General features: G+C 40.2%; 1 protein-coding gene and 1 non-coding gene across 3 annotated transcripts; both read left to right on the plus strand.

The window, feature by feature from the left end:
* The first annotated feature begins 2,277 nt into the window (after positions 1–2,277).
* LOC120801670 (COP9 signalosome complex subunit 8) lies at positions 2,278–12,830 on the plus strand. 2 transcript variants are annotated; one of them, XM_040148841.1, is made up of 7 exons: positions 2,282–2,418; positions 3,115–3,185; positions 3,830–3,878; positions 4,791–4,923; positions 10,278–10,385; positions 10,590–10,652; positions 11,549–12,830. In XM_040148841.1, exons 1-7 carry the CDS (start codon positions 2,347–2,349, stop codon positions 11,626–11,628), a joined length of 576 nt encoding a protein of 191 aa, XP_040004775.1. In that variant the 5' UTR covers positions 2,282–2,346; the 3' UTR covers positions 11,629–12,830. The 2 variants fall into 2 exon arrangements, with proteins under 2 accessions (XP_040004776.1, XP_040004775.1); XM_040148842.1 differs by lacking the exons at positions 10,278–10,385; positions 10,590–10,652; positions 11,549–12,830 and adding an exon at positions 6,686–8,195 and having other exon boundaries at positions 2,278–2,418.
* Positions 12,831–13,912: 1,082 nt separating this feature from the next.
* On the plus strand, positions 13,913–13,986 carry trnai-aau. Its single transcript has one exon. It is a non-coding gene; the product is annotated as a tRNA-Ile (tRNA).
* The last annotated feature ends 1,092 nt before the right edge of the window (positions 13,987–15,078 follow it).

Here is a 15,078-nt window from a genome sequence, read left to right on the forward strand (position 1 = left end):
ATAAAGTAAATCCTGGCAGGTACTGGCCATACCTGACATGAGACTGTATGGACTGTACAGACACTGAATCACTACAGACTAGGAATTTGGTTTGTTTTGTTCAACCCATTCTAAAAGCCATCTAGATGTTCTATAGCTCAACAGTACATACACTTAGGCAGTTTGAGGTCTGTCTGCATATCTCATCTTTATAGGTAGGAACTACAACTGCAGCACCTGTGTTTTCAGTTAAAAACCTGCTGTAAAAACCTGTGCATAGTCTTTTTACTTGGATTCCTCATACCTACAAAACTCCTTGTATCCTTGTTTTATTTCCATCTTTTAAGCAGACTAAGTTTTTTTTCATCCAACAACTCATCTATTACTTTTATTATCCATTCTCTCACTCCCCCATAATGTGTAATTTGCAATTATAACTCCCCCAAATTACAAGATTATTTCTATCCTCTTCTTCAAGCTCTTCTATTTCTTTAACTCTAGCCTTTTACATGGGTTGTAGTAATTTATGACACCTCACGTCTTCCTTTCACACCACATTTATAATACCTCGTTTTCCTGTTCACTCCCTATGCCTAGTACTCTGTAGGGAATCCCCTGTCTTACAAACCTGACACACCCTCCACCTCCACTGTCTTTCCTGTCTTGCCTAAGTGCCACATATCCACCTCAGACAAAATCCAAGTTAGGCATTGGCCAGGATTCTTGAGTACATATGATGTCTGGTTTTTCTCTTCTACTGGCTATAAACTGTTTAAAGTCTTGTCCATTTACCATCAGTCTTCTTGCATTCCACTGAAGGAGAAAAATTATTAGTAGTATCAACCCACACATGCTGCTTCTTGACTTAACGGTACACTGAGTTTCTTCTTTTCTCTCCATTGATTTCTCTTCTTCTTTTGTTGTTCTGCATTTCTCTTTGTCACATTCTCTGCCCCTAATCTATTTTTTTCTCTGAAAACTTCTTCACTGCCTCTGCAAGAAACTTTTTCCCTCACTTTTACCTGCTCGACCCCATATTTATGATCCCCAACAAACCTAGCACATGTTTTTCCTTTACATTCCTTAGCCACATGCCAAAATTCCTGGCAGTTATAGCACCTCATAGGCTAATGTATGTATTCTCTTATACTGTATTTCATAAATCCTTAGTATAGCTCCTTCGGGATAACCTTTGTCTCAAACTCAATCAAAATGGTTTCCGTCACCATTTTCTTGACTCCCCTTGTCATTCTTTTAGCACGTTTCACTGAGCTATTCCGCACCCTCAGGTTCTCCACCAGTTCCTTAACATCAACACTAGGTACTGTGAACATTAATTAACCCTATGCAACCATCAAGGCTCTTCTCCTCCTCTCTAACCACTTTGGCTACTTTGACTTTTCCAACAACGCCCCTGCATATTTCCCTTCTCCAGCTTGCCCTCCAATGATTTTTGTTTGCTTTAGCAGATCAGCTTTCTTTACTCCTCCCTCTCCCTTGAATCTTACCATGACATTGAGCAATCCAGCCTTTGGGTCTCTCCCTTCACTCTCCGTTCCACCTGAGCTAGCTGCATCCTTTTTCTTTCTTTTACGATCTTTCGCCTTGATGGATCTACAAACCTCTCGCCACTGCCTCCCATTCATTCTCTCTCCTCTCATCTGCTTCACTAAACTCCATAGTGTTGCTGTCCCCATCCTTCTCCCTCCCTGCCATCCTGTCAGAGTTTGCGAGGAACTGAGTAAGACAACTGTTCTGGACACAATATCTAATCCTACAGCTGACAAGTCCCAATGTTCGCAAATCCAAAGTCAATTTCATTTAATCAAAAGCAATAAAGTCAAACCTAGTCAAAATCGGCATAGCAATTTACAGTAATTCAAATCTCACTCCTCCTCCCGCATGACCAATTTCCCCTAATATTTCCTTATAATACTTGTTACAGTTTCATGTATCTATGTATCTTGAACTTTTACAGCATTTAAGAATTGTTTAGCAAATACATTTGGTATCACATGAAAAATGACAGCAACAACAAAATACATTTACTATGTATATATACTACAAAATCTATTTTGTCAACTATGTTTTTTCCTATTTTGTTGATTTGGTGGTCATCCACGTCTGCTAAATTTATTTCATTTAATTTCTATCGGATGTCATTGGAATTTTATTGTGTTGTATTGCACTGTATACAGTATACAGTAATTGAGTCTTGGATTGTAGCTTTGATTGTTAGAGGTGACGAGTAACGCAGATTCTGTAGTTTATTCTTTATCCAGTTGAGGGCAGCAACACTTGTCGTGCTGCTAAGCTACTGCAATAATACCGAAGAATAAGATTCCAGTGCAACATCTAGGCATCATCATGCCTACAGCTGTGATTATGGAGGAAAATTTTGATAAATTATTAGAGCAGTGTGAGGCTCAAGAACTCGAGGTAAGAACTGAATCGCGAAATTCATAATTTTGTGCGCCAACAATGAATGTTGTCTTACAGGCTTTCTCTCTCTGAAGGCTTGGTAGTGACCAGTTGAGGCTAACGTTATAGCTAAGAGGCTAGCCGGTTTGAGGAACATTTTACTTTCAAGCACTATTAAATTAATTTACGCTACGAATTAGCTCGTAAATTAACCTGTACTATGCGAACAATGCCAACAAACTTTGTCTTCAATTAAACGGAAGTTGCAGATAGCGTTAATGTGGGTTATGAGCATATAGTGGTTATCTAGTTAGCTAGATAGCGAGATTTCTTCGTTATGTTGGTAAACATACAGTTAATACTACAGTATTGTTTCATTTAGGATCTCATAACTTGAAACAATATTGCTAGGCTAACCGCGTGGCATCAGGTAACCCTAAGACTGGCTGTTTACCTTCATAAATATAGTAATAATTAAAGGTAAGTGACCAGTACAATAACGTTATGGGAAGCTAAGGAACATAATAACATAACTGGACGGGTAGTGCTGGCCGACACGGGTGCAGTCTCTAGCTGACGTTACTTAGCTAATGTATATTAGCAAATAATCCTTCAAGTGCACGACGTGGTTTGTTTAGGGGAATTCGGGTAGCCTGCTCTTCTGCTTAGTTTGTCTTCAGGCTTTAATATCACACCTGCATTTATTCCTAACAGGCTCCAGGGGGCATTGCAACACCTCAAGTCTACGCTCAGTTGCTGGCACTCTATTTACTTCATAATGACATGTAAGTCAACTCTGTGTCTGTCTTCAATAGCTGACAAGGTTTTCTGTACAAAGGTTGTTGATTAGAAGTGTAGGGGTATGGTCCGTTTGCAGCTCGAGATTTTTTCAAAGCAATGTGTCATTAATTTAAAAAAATAACTTGACCAGCAGCTGGGATGCCCCCCCCTTCTTCCGGATCTTCCTAAATGGAGAAGACACGTTGTACGACTTTTTGTAGCACATGTTGTACTGCATGGTTTATTTAAACTATCTCAGAAAAAGAAATTATTACGGTTAATACATAGTAGTCATGATCATTAATCACACTGAAATGACATTCTAGGTGTTGCAGCTGTAGGAAACACTCAGGCTGCATATCTATTAAATGTTTTTAACATCATAACTCAAATCCCACACAAAAACCATAACACGCATTGCTTCCTGGAGTTGCTAGAAAAGGTAATAACTTGAGTGGGTGCAGTCAGCTGGAACAATAGTGGATTGAAATGGATGGCTTTACAAATAATACATTTGGTTTGTTATTAATACATATATTATGGCTTAAGTCTGTTCTGTTCATCACGGCCAACACTGTCTTCTATTGCTGGCTACACCTGCAACTTTGTTCTGTGTATTGACTAATTTGTGCTAATGTGTGACCAACAGGAATAATGCCAGGTATCTATGGAAGAGGATTCCCCAAGCAATAAAATCGGTAAGCATGTTAAAACCTATGTAGGCACTGCTAAGGAAGTACTGCTGAAACCCATTTCATTATGATACATGTGATTGTCCTGCTTTGCCCTGCTCATGCTGCTTTCGTTATATGGATGGTGCCATATTTGCCAACTTGGGAATATTGTTAACATCAACCTCCATTTGTAATTACAACTTGGAATCTTTTTTTTGTTGTTGTCGTTTGTTTGTTTTTTTAATTCTTCTTTTTGAATGTTTTACTCTAGTGTTTTACTCTCTTACTATAGTAGACCCAATCTAAATAATACAGAAGAGTCTGAAAAGCAAGCAAGCATGAATGTCTGACATCAGCTAAAGTCTGTTAATCAAATTGAACACACCATATTTAATACTGATTGCACACCTTTTTTTTTTTTTTTATCTCTCCACGACCAACTCTTCCCATCACAGAAGCATAGCTCAACAGAAGATAAATAGTAACTGATTATTTGTAACATCACCATTTGTTGTCTTGAGTTTTATAATTGCAGAAATGTTAGCAATTTATGGCCATAGGAAACCTTACCAGCACTGTTTCACACACAGTCTGTGTGTTCTGAAGCAGCAAGAGTTTTGTCTTATGACTTATCAACTTTACAATTAAAAACAGATTAATGTTATTGCCACTGAGATCATGACTTTTTGTCAGATACTCAGCTAAAGGCTGAGGCTCTCAGATTGTATGAGGAATAGCCTCATCTTGCCTCAATAGCCTTAGATCTGGTGTTTTTTAAATGGCATTTTAGAATGGACAGAACAGTAAAAAAAAATTGAACCACTGGTGTTTCTTAAGTATTTGGGTGTGACTGCTGTTTACAGTAGTATGAAAGCCACTGCCCAGTCAAATGTAGCATACCCAAAGATTTTGAAATGCTTCTTCACTTGTATATAGGCAAACCCTGAATTAACAGCTATTTGGGCTGTGGGCCAGCACATTTGGCAGCGAGACTTTCCAGGGATCTACACAGCCATCGCAGCTTACCAATGGACAGAGAATATCCTTCCGGTCATGGAGGCCCTTCGAGGTAACAACAAAATCACGTCTTATATGACCTGTCACTCTCATCACTTGTACATGTCATAAAGCTTTTCAGATTGATAACACTTACAAATAATATTTATATTTTTACACATGTGGCTCTTGAGAAACCGTAGCAAGATTCCCAGTAGGGACAGTAAAGGGATTTAAATATTTACATTTCCTCTGCATCATTCAGAATTACAATAAGCAGGTGGCACGAGGCGAACACAGTTCTACCTATGATGCAAACTAGCTGAGGGGAAATAGAAAATTTTTTAAAAATTAACAGCGCGAATTTGACCGTTTTAAAGTCCAGCAGTATGACATCAGTATCATGAAAGGTAATGCAGGTGGCCACAACACAGTAATATGAAAAATGTATCTGTTTACATGCTCACATACTTACAGTGATACTTCGTCACAATCTTTGTCGTGGCTGAATATTTTTTGCGTGACTTGTTTTCACACATCTTCTAATAGCTAGAATTATTTTGAGAAACAACAGTATTGGTATCATTGCCGATACTAACAAATGTTGGGTCATTTGTACCATGTGATGGTTCCCTTGTGCAAGAGTGTAAGAATAGCTTCTCCCTCATGTTTAAGGTACTTGGTGTTGATCTGCCATGGATGCTGACGTACAGTATGTCATAAGACACTTGGGCATCACCAGGGATGAGAGTTGCTTGCTGGAAGTGTGGGATTTAAGAGCTTTTGAATCTAAATTCACCTAATTTACATTTTTAAGAAGTTTTTAATAAAACAGCTTTTAATGAAGCAGCAAATCCATCCATCAAGAAATTATTTTTGAACTGAAGTTGTCATTGGTACATAAATTGGTATTTACTGTATATACACTTTTTATTGATTAATTAAAAACCATCATCTTCGCATCACTTGTACAAAAGTAACATTTTACTGTTATCTAAATAACCAGAGTCTCACAAGCAACTGGAAAGTCCCAACAGTTTATTTGCCATAAACCTGCCATAACCATTAATCTCTAAAATTAGAAAAATAACACCAAATTGGGATCACAAAGCCCAAAGGTATTCATTTTTAACATTTGACAAGCATTTACCAGCAAATGGCTGTTTTTGTTTTGTTTTTTTCTTAAAAAAAGAAGTACAGACTTAAACTCTGTCAATTAATATCGTCGGTCGAGTCAACCTTAAACATTAATGTCGAGTAAATGAAAATCCCATTGACAATGTTACTGTGTTTACTGTAGTAAGTAAAACAGGTTATATAAATGGCAAACTTGGTATGTGACAACAAATCAAAAGACACAAAATGGTAACAACTTAGGTACAGGATGTTGACGTTAAGTTGTTTACCACTTGGATCAAGCTCCCTCTCTCAGGTGGTGCTCCTCTAAGCCACTCACATGGACTCTGTTTGTCTCTGCTCAGTCCACCACTTCTTTCACCATTAGAAGGGACACAGTGCCCACTGGAACATGTGACACATGCTACACCGGGTAGGAGGGGGCCAATTCTGTGAAAAGATCCCAGCCCAGCAAGCAGGCAGGAATGTGTGCTCTGGTTCGTCAAAAGGATTGGGTGTCACTAGCTGTGAGGGGCTGGTATAAAGGACAGAGCTGCTAACTCTCAACCAGAACAGATATCAGCATTTCACAAGTAGCAGCTCACACTAAGGAGAAGCTGACTGAGTCTGCCCTCCATTTTTGTAACTTTTTGAAACCAACAGAGAGAGTGAAAGTTTTAGATTTCTGTTTTGGGAAATTAAGAAACTTACTGGTGTAGCTGTAGAGAGGTACTTTTCCACAATGGACGTCCAGAGGACAGGAACTATGGTTCGGCCCCCCAGCCCCATGGACAGCCTTGAGAAGCAGCTGAGCTGCCCCATCTGCCTGGACATGTTCACCAAACCTGTGGTCATTCTGCCCTGCCAGCACAACTTGTGCCGTAGTTGTGCTAGTGACCTCTATGACTCCCGCAACCCATACCGCTTTTCTGGTGGTGTCTTTCGGTGTCCTACATGTCGGTTTGAGGTTGTGCTTGACCGCCACGGTGTGCATGGGCTACAACGCAACTTACTGGTAGAAAATATTATCGACATCTATAAGCAGCAGCAAGAAGGCAGTGGCAGTGGAAGTACAGAAACCACCCTAAAGCCTAAAGAATCCAAAGAACCGATGTGCCAAGAACACGAAGATGAGAAAATCAACATCTATTGTGTGACCTGCCAAGAACCTACCTGTTCCATGTGCAAAGTTTTTGGTCAACATAAGGACTGTGAGGTTGCACCTTTAGCAAGCATTTACCAGGGCCAGAAAGGTGAACTGAGTAATGCTATTGATACCCTGGTGGCCAGCAATGGGCGCCTGCAGGCTCTGCTCAACCAGATGGAAGATGCCTGCCGTGTTGTGCAGGAGAATGCTCAAAGTGCTAAGCAAGGGTTAGCTGAACGCTTTGACCTGTTGTATGCTGTCCTTGAAGAGCGCAAGACCATTCTACTAGAGCAGATTGGTAAAGAGCAAGATGAAAAGGTGGCAGCTCTGCGGGAACTGGCACAGCGTTATGGTGAACGACTGCAAACTACTTCAGAGCTCACAGATACGGCTGTGAGAGCACTGGAGCAGAGTGGCGCTGCTGAGTTCCTGTTAGCCTCTAAAGGCCTTATCACGCAGACCAAAGATGCAGCTAAATGTTCACTGGGGGAAGAGAGGCCCGAGCCAGGCTTTGAAAAGATGGACCACTTCACTTTGTCAACAGAGCATGTTGAAGCAGTCCTGGCAAAAATGGACTTTGGGATGTGTGATGATGAAGAATTTGAAGATGCGGAGGAGGAGGAAGAAGAAGAGGAGGAGGAGGAGGAATAATGAAAATTCTAAGTGTTTATGGACTTGTTTGAAATACTCTCATATGTGCGTTTGAAGGATTTTATGGTTTTTATGGCAGGGACTGCATTTGATGTTGAACGAAATATAAGGTTACAGTGAATGTGGGCTAAAATGGCTTGCCCTTATTTTCAGTGCAATATGTAATTTCAGTGTCATGTTTGTGTCTTTTCTTAATTTCTTTTTATACTTTTGTACTTTTAAACCCATTACATGGAAAAATAGGGTAGATAAATGTAAATATAAAATATCTAAGGATGGCTTACACATAATGTTCCTCATATGTAGCTTATGAAAATAGTTATTTTAGTAGTTTAACTCATTTTGTCTAAGTTTGTGTTGAAATGGTGATCTACCTGTAATTATCAAGTCTTTCTTTAATCAAAGGTGGAATAAAAATGCATGAAGTCAAACACCTGTTTTATTTATTGCTAGGCTTAATCTAAAACATGACATTTAAATTAAGGGAGCACTCAAAGGAAGAAGCATATGAAGACCTAGTATTATTTTGGTCATTTCGATTTTCCTTTGAATCCTTCCATCAAAATGTTTCCCAGTCTGCTGCTGCTCTAACTTGGCAATAGACTGTATTTAAAAATAAAAGCCCTTGCCATGTCCTGTCTGCTTTGCCTTTGTCGGTGAAAAGTGGGGGCTATTTTTAAGAGGTGAGAGGGTGAGAAATGATAGCAGCTCTGGAATAGACTGTCACGGAAGGAGAGACCAGGTCCTGTTTCTCCTCCATAAAACTCCCGCCCTCCCACTCATGGATGCCTTGCTCAGCAACTCCAACCCAACTCTGTGGGTCAGTGTCAGAAGGGCATACTAAAGAAAGGCTGGTCCAGTTGCCACAGGAGTCATCTCCTAAGAGTCAGGAGGCCATGGTAAAAATACATCTGCCTGGGGACTGAGTTACAAAAAGCCCCTTGAGATGACCTGCTTGGTTGTGTGGCAGGCATTTGTTCAGAGCCCTGATTTCTTTTCCAATATGCAGCCAGTCAGGTGCAAGAAAGTTGATCCAACACAAGAAGCAGTTTCATGAAAAATGATACATGGTTATCTTTTAACAGATGGTAGCTTTATATTGACTAGAGGAAAAACATTTGCTTTCTTTTTTAGTCATTCATCAACGGTGAGAAACCACAATGACAAAACAATAGTATTTCTTCAACAATTCTCTTTAATCACACCATTAAAATAGTCAGTTTTAATCATCGTTGCATCTAAATAGGAACTGCTAGAGTTATTCTACAACCTTAGGCTTTGATTAAAACCATAACAGAATAAGAAAATAAGTAAGTTCAAACACAACTGACACACAAACGCTGCCTTAGAACAGTTTACAAGTTGATATTTTCAGCATTTCTACAATTTTAAACAAGTGCAATAATAGGGAGAACAGGAAGCCCCTTGGACAGAAGAATGGGAAAGCACTCCTGACAAATCTCCAGCCTTCCCCTCACAGCTGTCTTTTCTCATCCATCCCACTTGTTATTGTTACTGCTGCTAGCTGCTGCAGCAGACTGGGAGCTGACTGTTGATACATATAAACCGTTGCTAGGCTATAAAACACACCAGCAAATACATGCTGGTGTATGTTGTTTTATGCTGTTGCGAAGCCTTGTCACTCTTACCATTGTCTCCACAAAGTACAGCACCATGTCAAGTCAGGCTAGATAAATAGGGCAGTTTGGACAGTTTGGAAGCCTGAGCCAGCACCTGCTGATAAAGACTTCAGCGATTTGTACAGTGTAAGCACTGTTTTATTTAACAAGATCTATTGTTAAGTATTCTTGATTATGGAGAACTTTAATTTCTTATTTGTTTCAGCTAATAAGTAAATCACATTCATATCAAAGATTCCTTGACAACAAAATTCACCTTTTAGTTTAAAGCAAACTCAATTGTTAAAAGCAGTTGAAGGCATATAACGCTTTTGTTTAGACAAGCTTTATTTTATTTTAAATCCCAGACCAACTCCTGTTACAGTTGTAGTTGTGTGTGACTGTAGGCTTGTTTGGAGACAGAAAAAGCAACTTTATAAACCCAAACACTCAGATTTATCGTAACAAAACCTTGAGAAGGAAAATTTGCAGGAACAGGAATAACATGAAATGAAAAATGTTCCACATGGGCCTTTAGCCTTTTACTTGACATTTTACCAAAATATACACACTTGTGACTGCTAATGATCATAGCAGAGTACTTCCCCTGGCTGCAAAAACTTCACTTCAACTTCAACAACACTCTTCATAAATAGTTACACATAGTGTAAAACTCCCAGTGCTGCTGCTAATTAGCAACTTTGTTTACAAGAAACAAGACTCATCTTTGAATTACATAACAACATGCTGTTCCTGTGTCTGTATGTTCACTGTACTTGCTGTTGCCCATGTGCTGTAATCATTTTCAATAGAACCAGAGCACAGTAATAGCACGTATGCTCTCCATATGTACCTACCTGATATTAATGTCTGCGGTTTGTGGATCCTTCACAGAGAGCACACGACAAAGGGCGTATGGTCTAGTTGCCCAGGCCTACACTTCCATCACAGCAGACGATTTTGCTGCCTTTGTTGGCTACTCTGTGGAGGAGGCAGTAAAGGGTAAGATTGAATTTAGACGGCTTCCTCACAGGAAATAATTTATCATCACAGTCAACGTGTATAAAGTATTTAAAAAAATGTTTTTTTATTAGTAAAAAAAAAAAGAGCTGTATTATTGTAGAATTTCTACGTTACAAAACAATTTATACTTTCAGTGATGAGGGTACATTCTGCTCCTTTTTCCAATTCTGTCTTTGTCCAAAGGTGTGGTGAGCCAAGGCTGGCAGGCAGACCCCACTACCAGGATGGTAATGCCCAAAAAGCCAGGTAGGTGGCAGTATTGCTCTTTTAAATGGTGCCCATCATCAGCCCACTGTACTGTTGGCCAAACAGTTTTCTCTTCATGAGTTATCCTCTACTCGCTTTCCTACTATTCTTCCACCTACATTTTATTAGACACACATAAAAATGTTGAGACTGGGGATTTTAGAAGCCGTTTTTAATCCCATAGAAAGATTGAGGACTTTTTCCTGATCCTAGAATCTATTTTTGATTTGCTAAGTCTCCCATGTATAATGTCCGTATTTCCAAACTTCCCTGCTCCATTCGCTTGCTCTGCTTTGCCTGTGTTCCCTTACTTTGCTGAATTTTTATCAAATAATTACATCCTTAAGTAAGGGGGTTACAGATTGTTCCATTATGTAGGAGAAACCTATTGATTTATGCAAACAGAAGAGGAGGAGATTGTGGTCTGTCTTCCTCTGTGTAATCAACAGACTGCTGAAGCATCTGCTGTGCACATGTCCAGCCCAAAAACGCTAACCCGCCCACCATTAATCCTCACGTCTGGTTTTTTTCCCCCTCCACAGTGCCACTGGGACTAAATAGCACTTGGTGTTTTTAGTTGTAGAGTGGATCTCACACATGAAATCATCCTGGTTGGGGTAAATGTAAAGTGTTGTAATGAACTCCAGGTTGTATGTCTCAAAGTCACATGGGAGACTCTGTAGGTGGTGTTGTTAAACAGGTTGGCGGAAAGCGGTGAGCTCATGTCCGGATGAACTTGAAACCTGTGCCCTGCTGAGTCTCTCTGAGCTAGAACACGTGGGCTGTATAGTTAAAACTGGAAAGACGTAAGAAGATCGATAGCACTTGGCACAATGAGGAATCCCAGACTGACTCAACTTCTCCTTCTCTGTGTCGCCTCTCCTCTCTCTCAACAGATCCTCCCCCCGTCTCATTGGTTCCAAATGAGCAACAGTTGGCTAGACTCACTGACTACGTGGCTTTCCTCGAGAACTGATAACCAACCACAACCACTGCCACCCTTTTTTGCCTGCTTGGTACTGAGGGAGAACACAAGTTTGAAAAGACTCTTCCTCTTTGCTACTCCCTGATAAAGATGTACCAAAAACACACCCATCAACTTGCATGAATGCTGCCAGCTCTTCTCCAAGACCTGTTTATTAATGTTCATTGACTAATATAGCTTCCCCTGTTAATTCATATTCTGAAAATTGGTTATCAGACTATAATGTTGTATTTATATTTTTTGTGCTCTTCACAACCCACCAGATTTGTAAATCTGGGTCTGATTTCAAAGTAGGTATTAGGAAGTATGCTTCACATCACCGTTGGTATCTTATTATTGCTAACCTAACAAACCCCTGCCACGAAATATAAATACACAAACCAGTATGTACAGTACGTCCATTCTGTTTAAGCACTTACAGGTTGCCTTGAAACTAATGTCATCAGGTAACAGAAGTCTCAGCATGCATTCATCACCGTGTGGAGTTCAGTCCTCAGACCTCATATTTTGAAGTTATGTTTTGACTGGTGAATAAATATTTTGCTGTTTCTAATTTAGTATTCTTTTATTTCTTTTATTCAGGAGTTTTGTTTCAAGTTGATGCAGTTTTACAGAGCAGGCGGGGCTTAATCAAGGATGTTGAATATTTAATTATATTTGGCCTTCTGGGCTTTCCAGTCTCACCTTTGTCTCATATGAAAACACGTTTACCTTTTTCTGTGGCCTGAAATTAACAAATCAGGTACATGGGGAAGAACTTAATATGTGAGGAAGCATAGTGTATTACTGCAATGTTATAGCCACATTAGACCACCAGGTAGCTTAATATTAGAGCAAATAATCAGTCAAAGATGGGTTTTTTTTTTTTTTTTTTCATCCACATGTATCCCTCAAAATGGCATGTTTTGTTTTGAAGTTAAAGTAGTTGCAGTTTGATCACTGTGATGTAACATTAACCTTAAGTCTACAAAGTTTCATGAGTGTTGCATGACTACACCCACATGGTTGCATTATAGTAATATGCAAAGCAACTTCACAGTCAGTGTGAAGATAAAAAATTTTAAATGGCAGCAAAAAGCACAATTTTTAGCTTGTTCTACCACTTCTTCAAAGTAATAGTTCATGCAGTTCTCAAATATTATTACCAGTAGGATTAATGCTCTTTAAATCTGTAATTAACTCGAATTAACTTCACTGAGAATTGACCTTTTATTTTCTGTTCATTAATAATACAAAATAAAAGTCTTGTGATTTTCTTTTCTTTTTTTTTTTACTCCCCTCTGGATCCTGTTTGGAAGAAGAATTTGAAACGTATACTATTTACTTGAAAGTTATTTGATCTTCAGTGTAGCTTGAAAAGCAAGTGGCAGGCATTTGATATGATCTAGTATGAAATCCCCTACATCAGGGCCGTTCTGTGCTTCTTTCTGGCGGCGAGAAACGCAGTTAGTTCATGACATGGCACATTGGAGTCGACTGAAACATGGAAATGGCCTGCCTTTATGTCAGTCTCTTTGCATTTCCTGTGTTCTTCCATGCTCACCATGTGAAATCCATTTCAGTAACAGTCACGGCTAAATCTTATTGTAATGAAATTGTATCTTGAGTATAGCTTCGTCTCGCCTCTAAAAACAGCTTGATCAAATATTCAGCGAATGGGGTGTTTTGTTAATATCTTGATGTACAAAATGCATCTTAGTGGTTTCCTTTGTTCTTGGCTATATATGGAAATGTCACCGTATGTGTTTGTGTATTCGCTGCACGCACACACGTGCCGCCTCTAACGCATGTCCAGGCATGTGTTTTGAACCGGCATCGGCGAGCCAGAGTCGGCCAGCGCGAGTGTGAGAAGGTAATTTACCCGGATCACTCCGCTGCTTTTGCTGCTGACCCCGACGCTGTCGCAACAGCGCTATATTTGTACGGGCTGGCAGATGCGCCCACGCACATCCACCGGACTGTGGAAATGCTGAGCTGAGGTAGCCGAGCCTAAGGCACCTCCGTGCAAAAATAGACTTTAAGTGTACTGATGTGTGTGTGTCCAGTGAGAAAGTCGATAGTAACGCCGGAGGTACACTAACTGTTTGCCGGCTGGCTTGGAAAGATGCACCACTAAGGCATAGCATCAACTGACGCGATGCAGACCGTGCTACCGCCCCGGTCCGCGCCACAACGGACGTGGCTGCCGCTCTGTACATACCACCACATGTCGTTTGTCTCGTTGGTGTGGTTCGTTTGTACCGCAGGCGGGTCCCCCCCCCCCCCTCCCAGCGGTGGCCGGTTAGCTCAGTTGGTTAGAGCGTGGTGCTAATAACGCCAAGGTCGCGGGTTCGATCCCCGTACGGGCCAAATTTATGACATTGCTGGGAGAGGTTTTGTCGTCAGTCAGCCGCAGGAGTGGCGCTGCAACCCGTGCATTGTACATACCCTCCAAAACTCGACGTTTATTCATCTCAGTATGCCTGTTTCCCTATGTTAATAATACTTTTGGCCAGTACTTATTATTGTGTTACATTAATGCCATTACCTTTTCCAGCAACATGAGGCATTGCAATTTGAAATTCAGTAGTTACATTGCAGTTTCCTCAACAGTTTGGGGGTTCGCCTTGTTTGCTCTCTTGCTGCAGCCTGAAAGGCAGGTTGATCAGTTTGGTCTCTATGTGTCAGTGGTAGAAAGTAACCAAGTACATTTGCCCAAGTACTGTATTTAAGGACAATTTTGAAATGGGGCTTTTCCAAAACTTTTCGACACTCTCAGTAGTGTATATGATGGATACGTCATTCTCCAAAAGCCATCCCCATCTGTGTGTGTGTGTCTGTGTGTCTGTGTATGGCTAAAGGAGAGGCACATAATAAAGTGCTCTGGATGTACTTTGAATGCTGTGAATGCAAAGTTTCTGTTAATCTTTGAATGTACACTGACAGGTTTCATACAGACAGGGAAGGAGTCCTGTACAGGACAGATCTTTGGACATCTTTGAGTTCATCAGTGAGGAAGATGAGTTCATTTGAAAAACCTGCATGTGGATACTAAATCACTCTTTACAGTGAAGTTTTGGTGCTCCTTAAAAAACCCTTCAGACCATTAATGCTGGGTAACTTGATGCATTTGGATAACCAACACAGTTTTATAGATTTATATGATACATAAAATATGTCAAGGCAATGTTGTGAACCGGCTGGGAGAACGCACTGAAGTGAGGACATAAGCTCATACTGTGTTTCCAGAATAGGCTTTTTGGATTTTTACTGCTGTGGCTTCAGCACAAAGGTTTAATAGTCACTTGCTGGTTAAATGAAGAAGGCCAGTTAGGATTTAGACTTTTTTTTTCATGGTAATCTTTTCTGTGTGTGTATTGCATGCATGACCTGTATTTCAGCCTCAAAGTAAAGTGCCCCACAGATGCAAGCAGCAGTAGCTATTTGCTTAAGTAAAGGTTA

Source organism: Xiphias gladius, chromosome 16 (genome assembly GCF_016859285.1).
Source record: "Xiphias gladius isolate SHS-SW01 ecotype Sanya breed wild chromosome 16, ASM1685928v1, whole genome shotgun sequence".
Lineage (NCBI taxonomy): Eukaryota > Metazoa > Chordata > Actinopteri > Istiophoriformes > Xiphiidae > Xiphias > Xiphias gladius.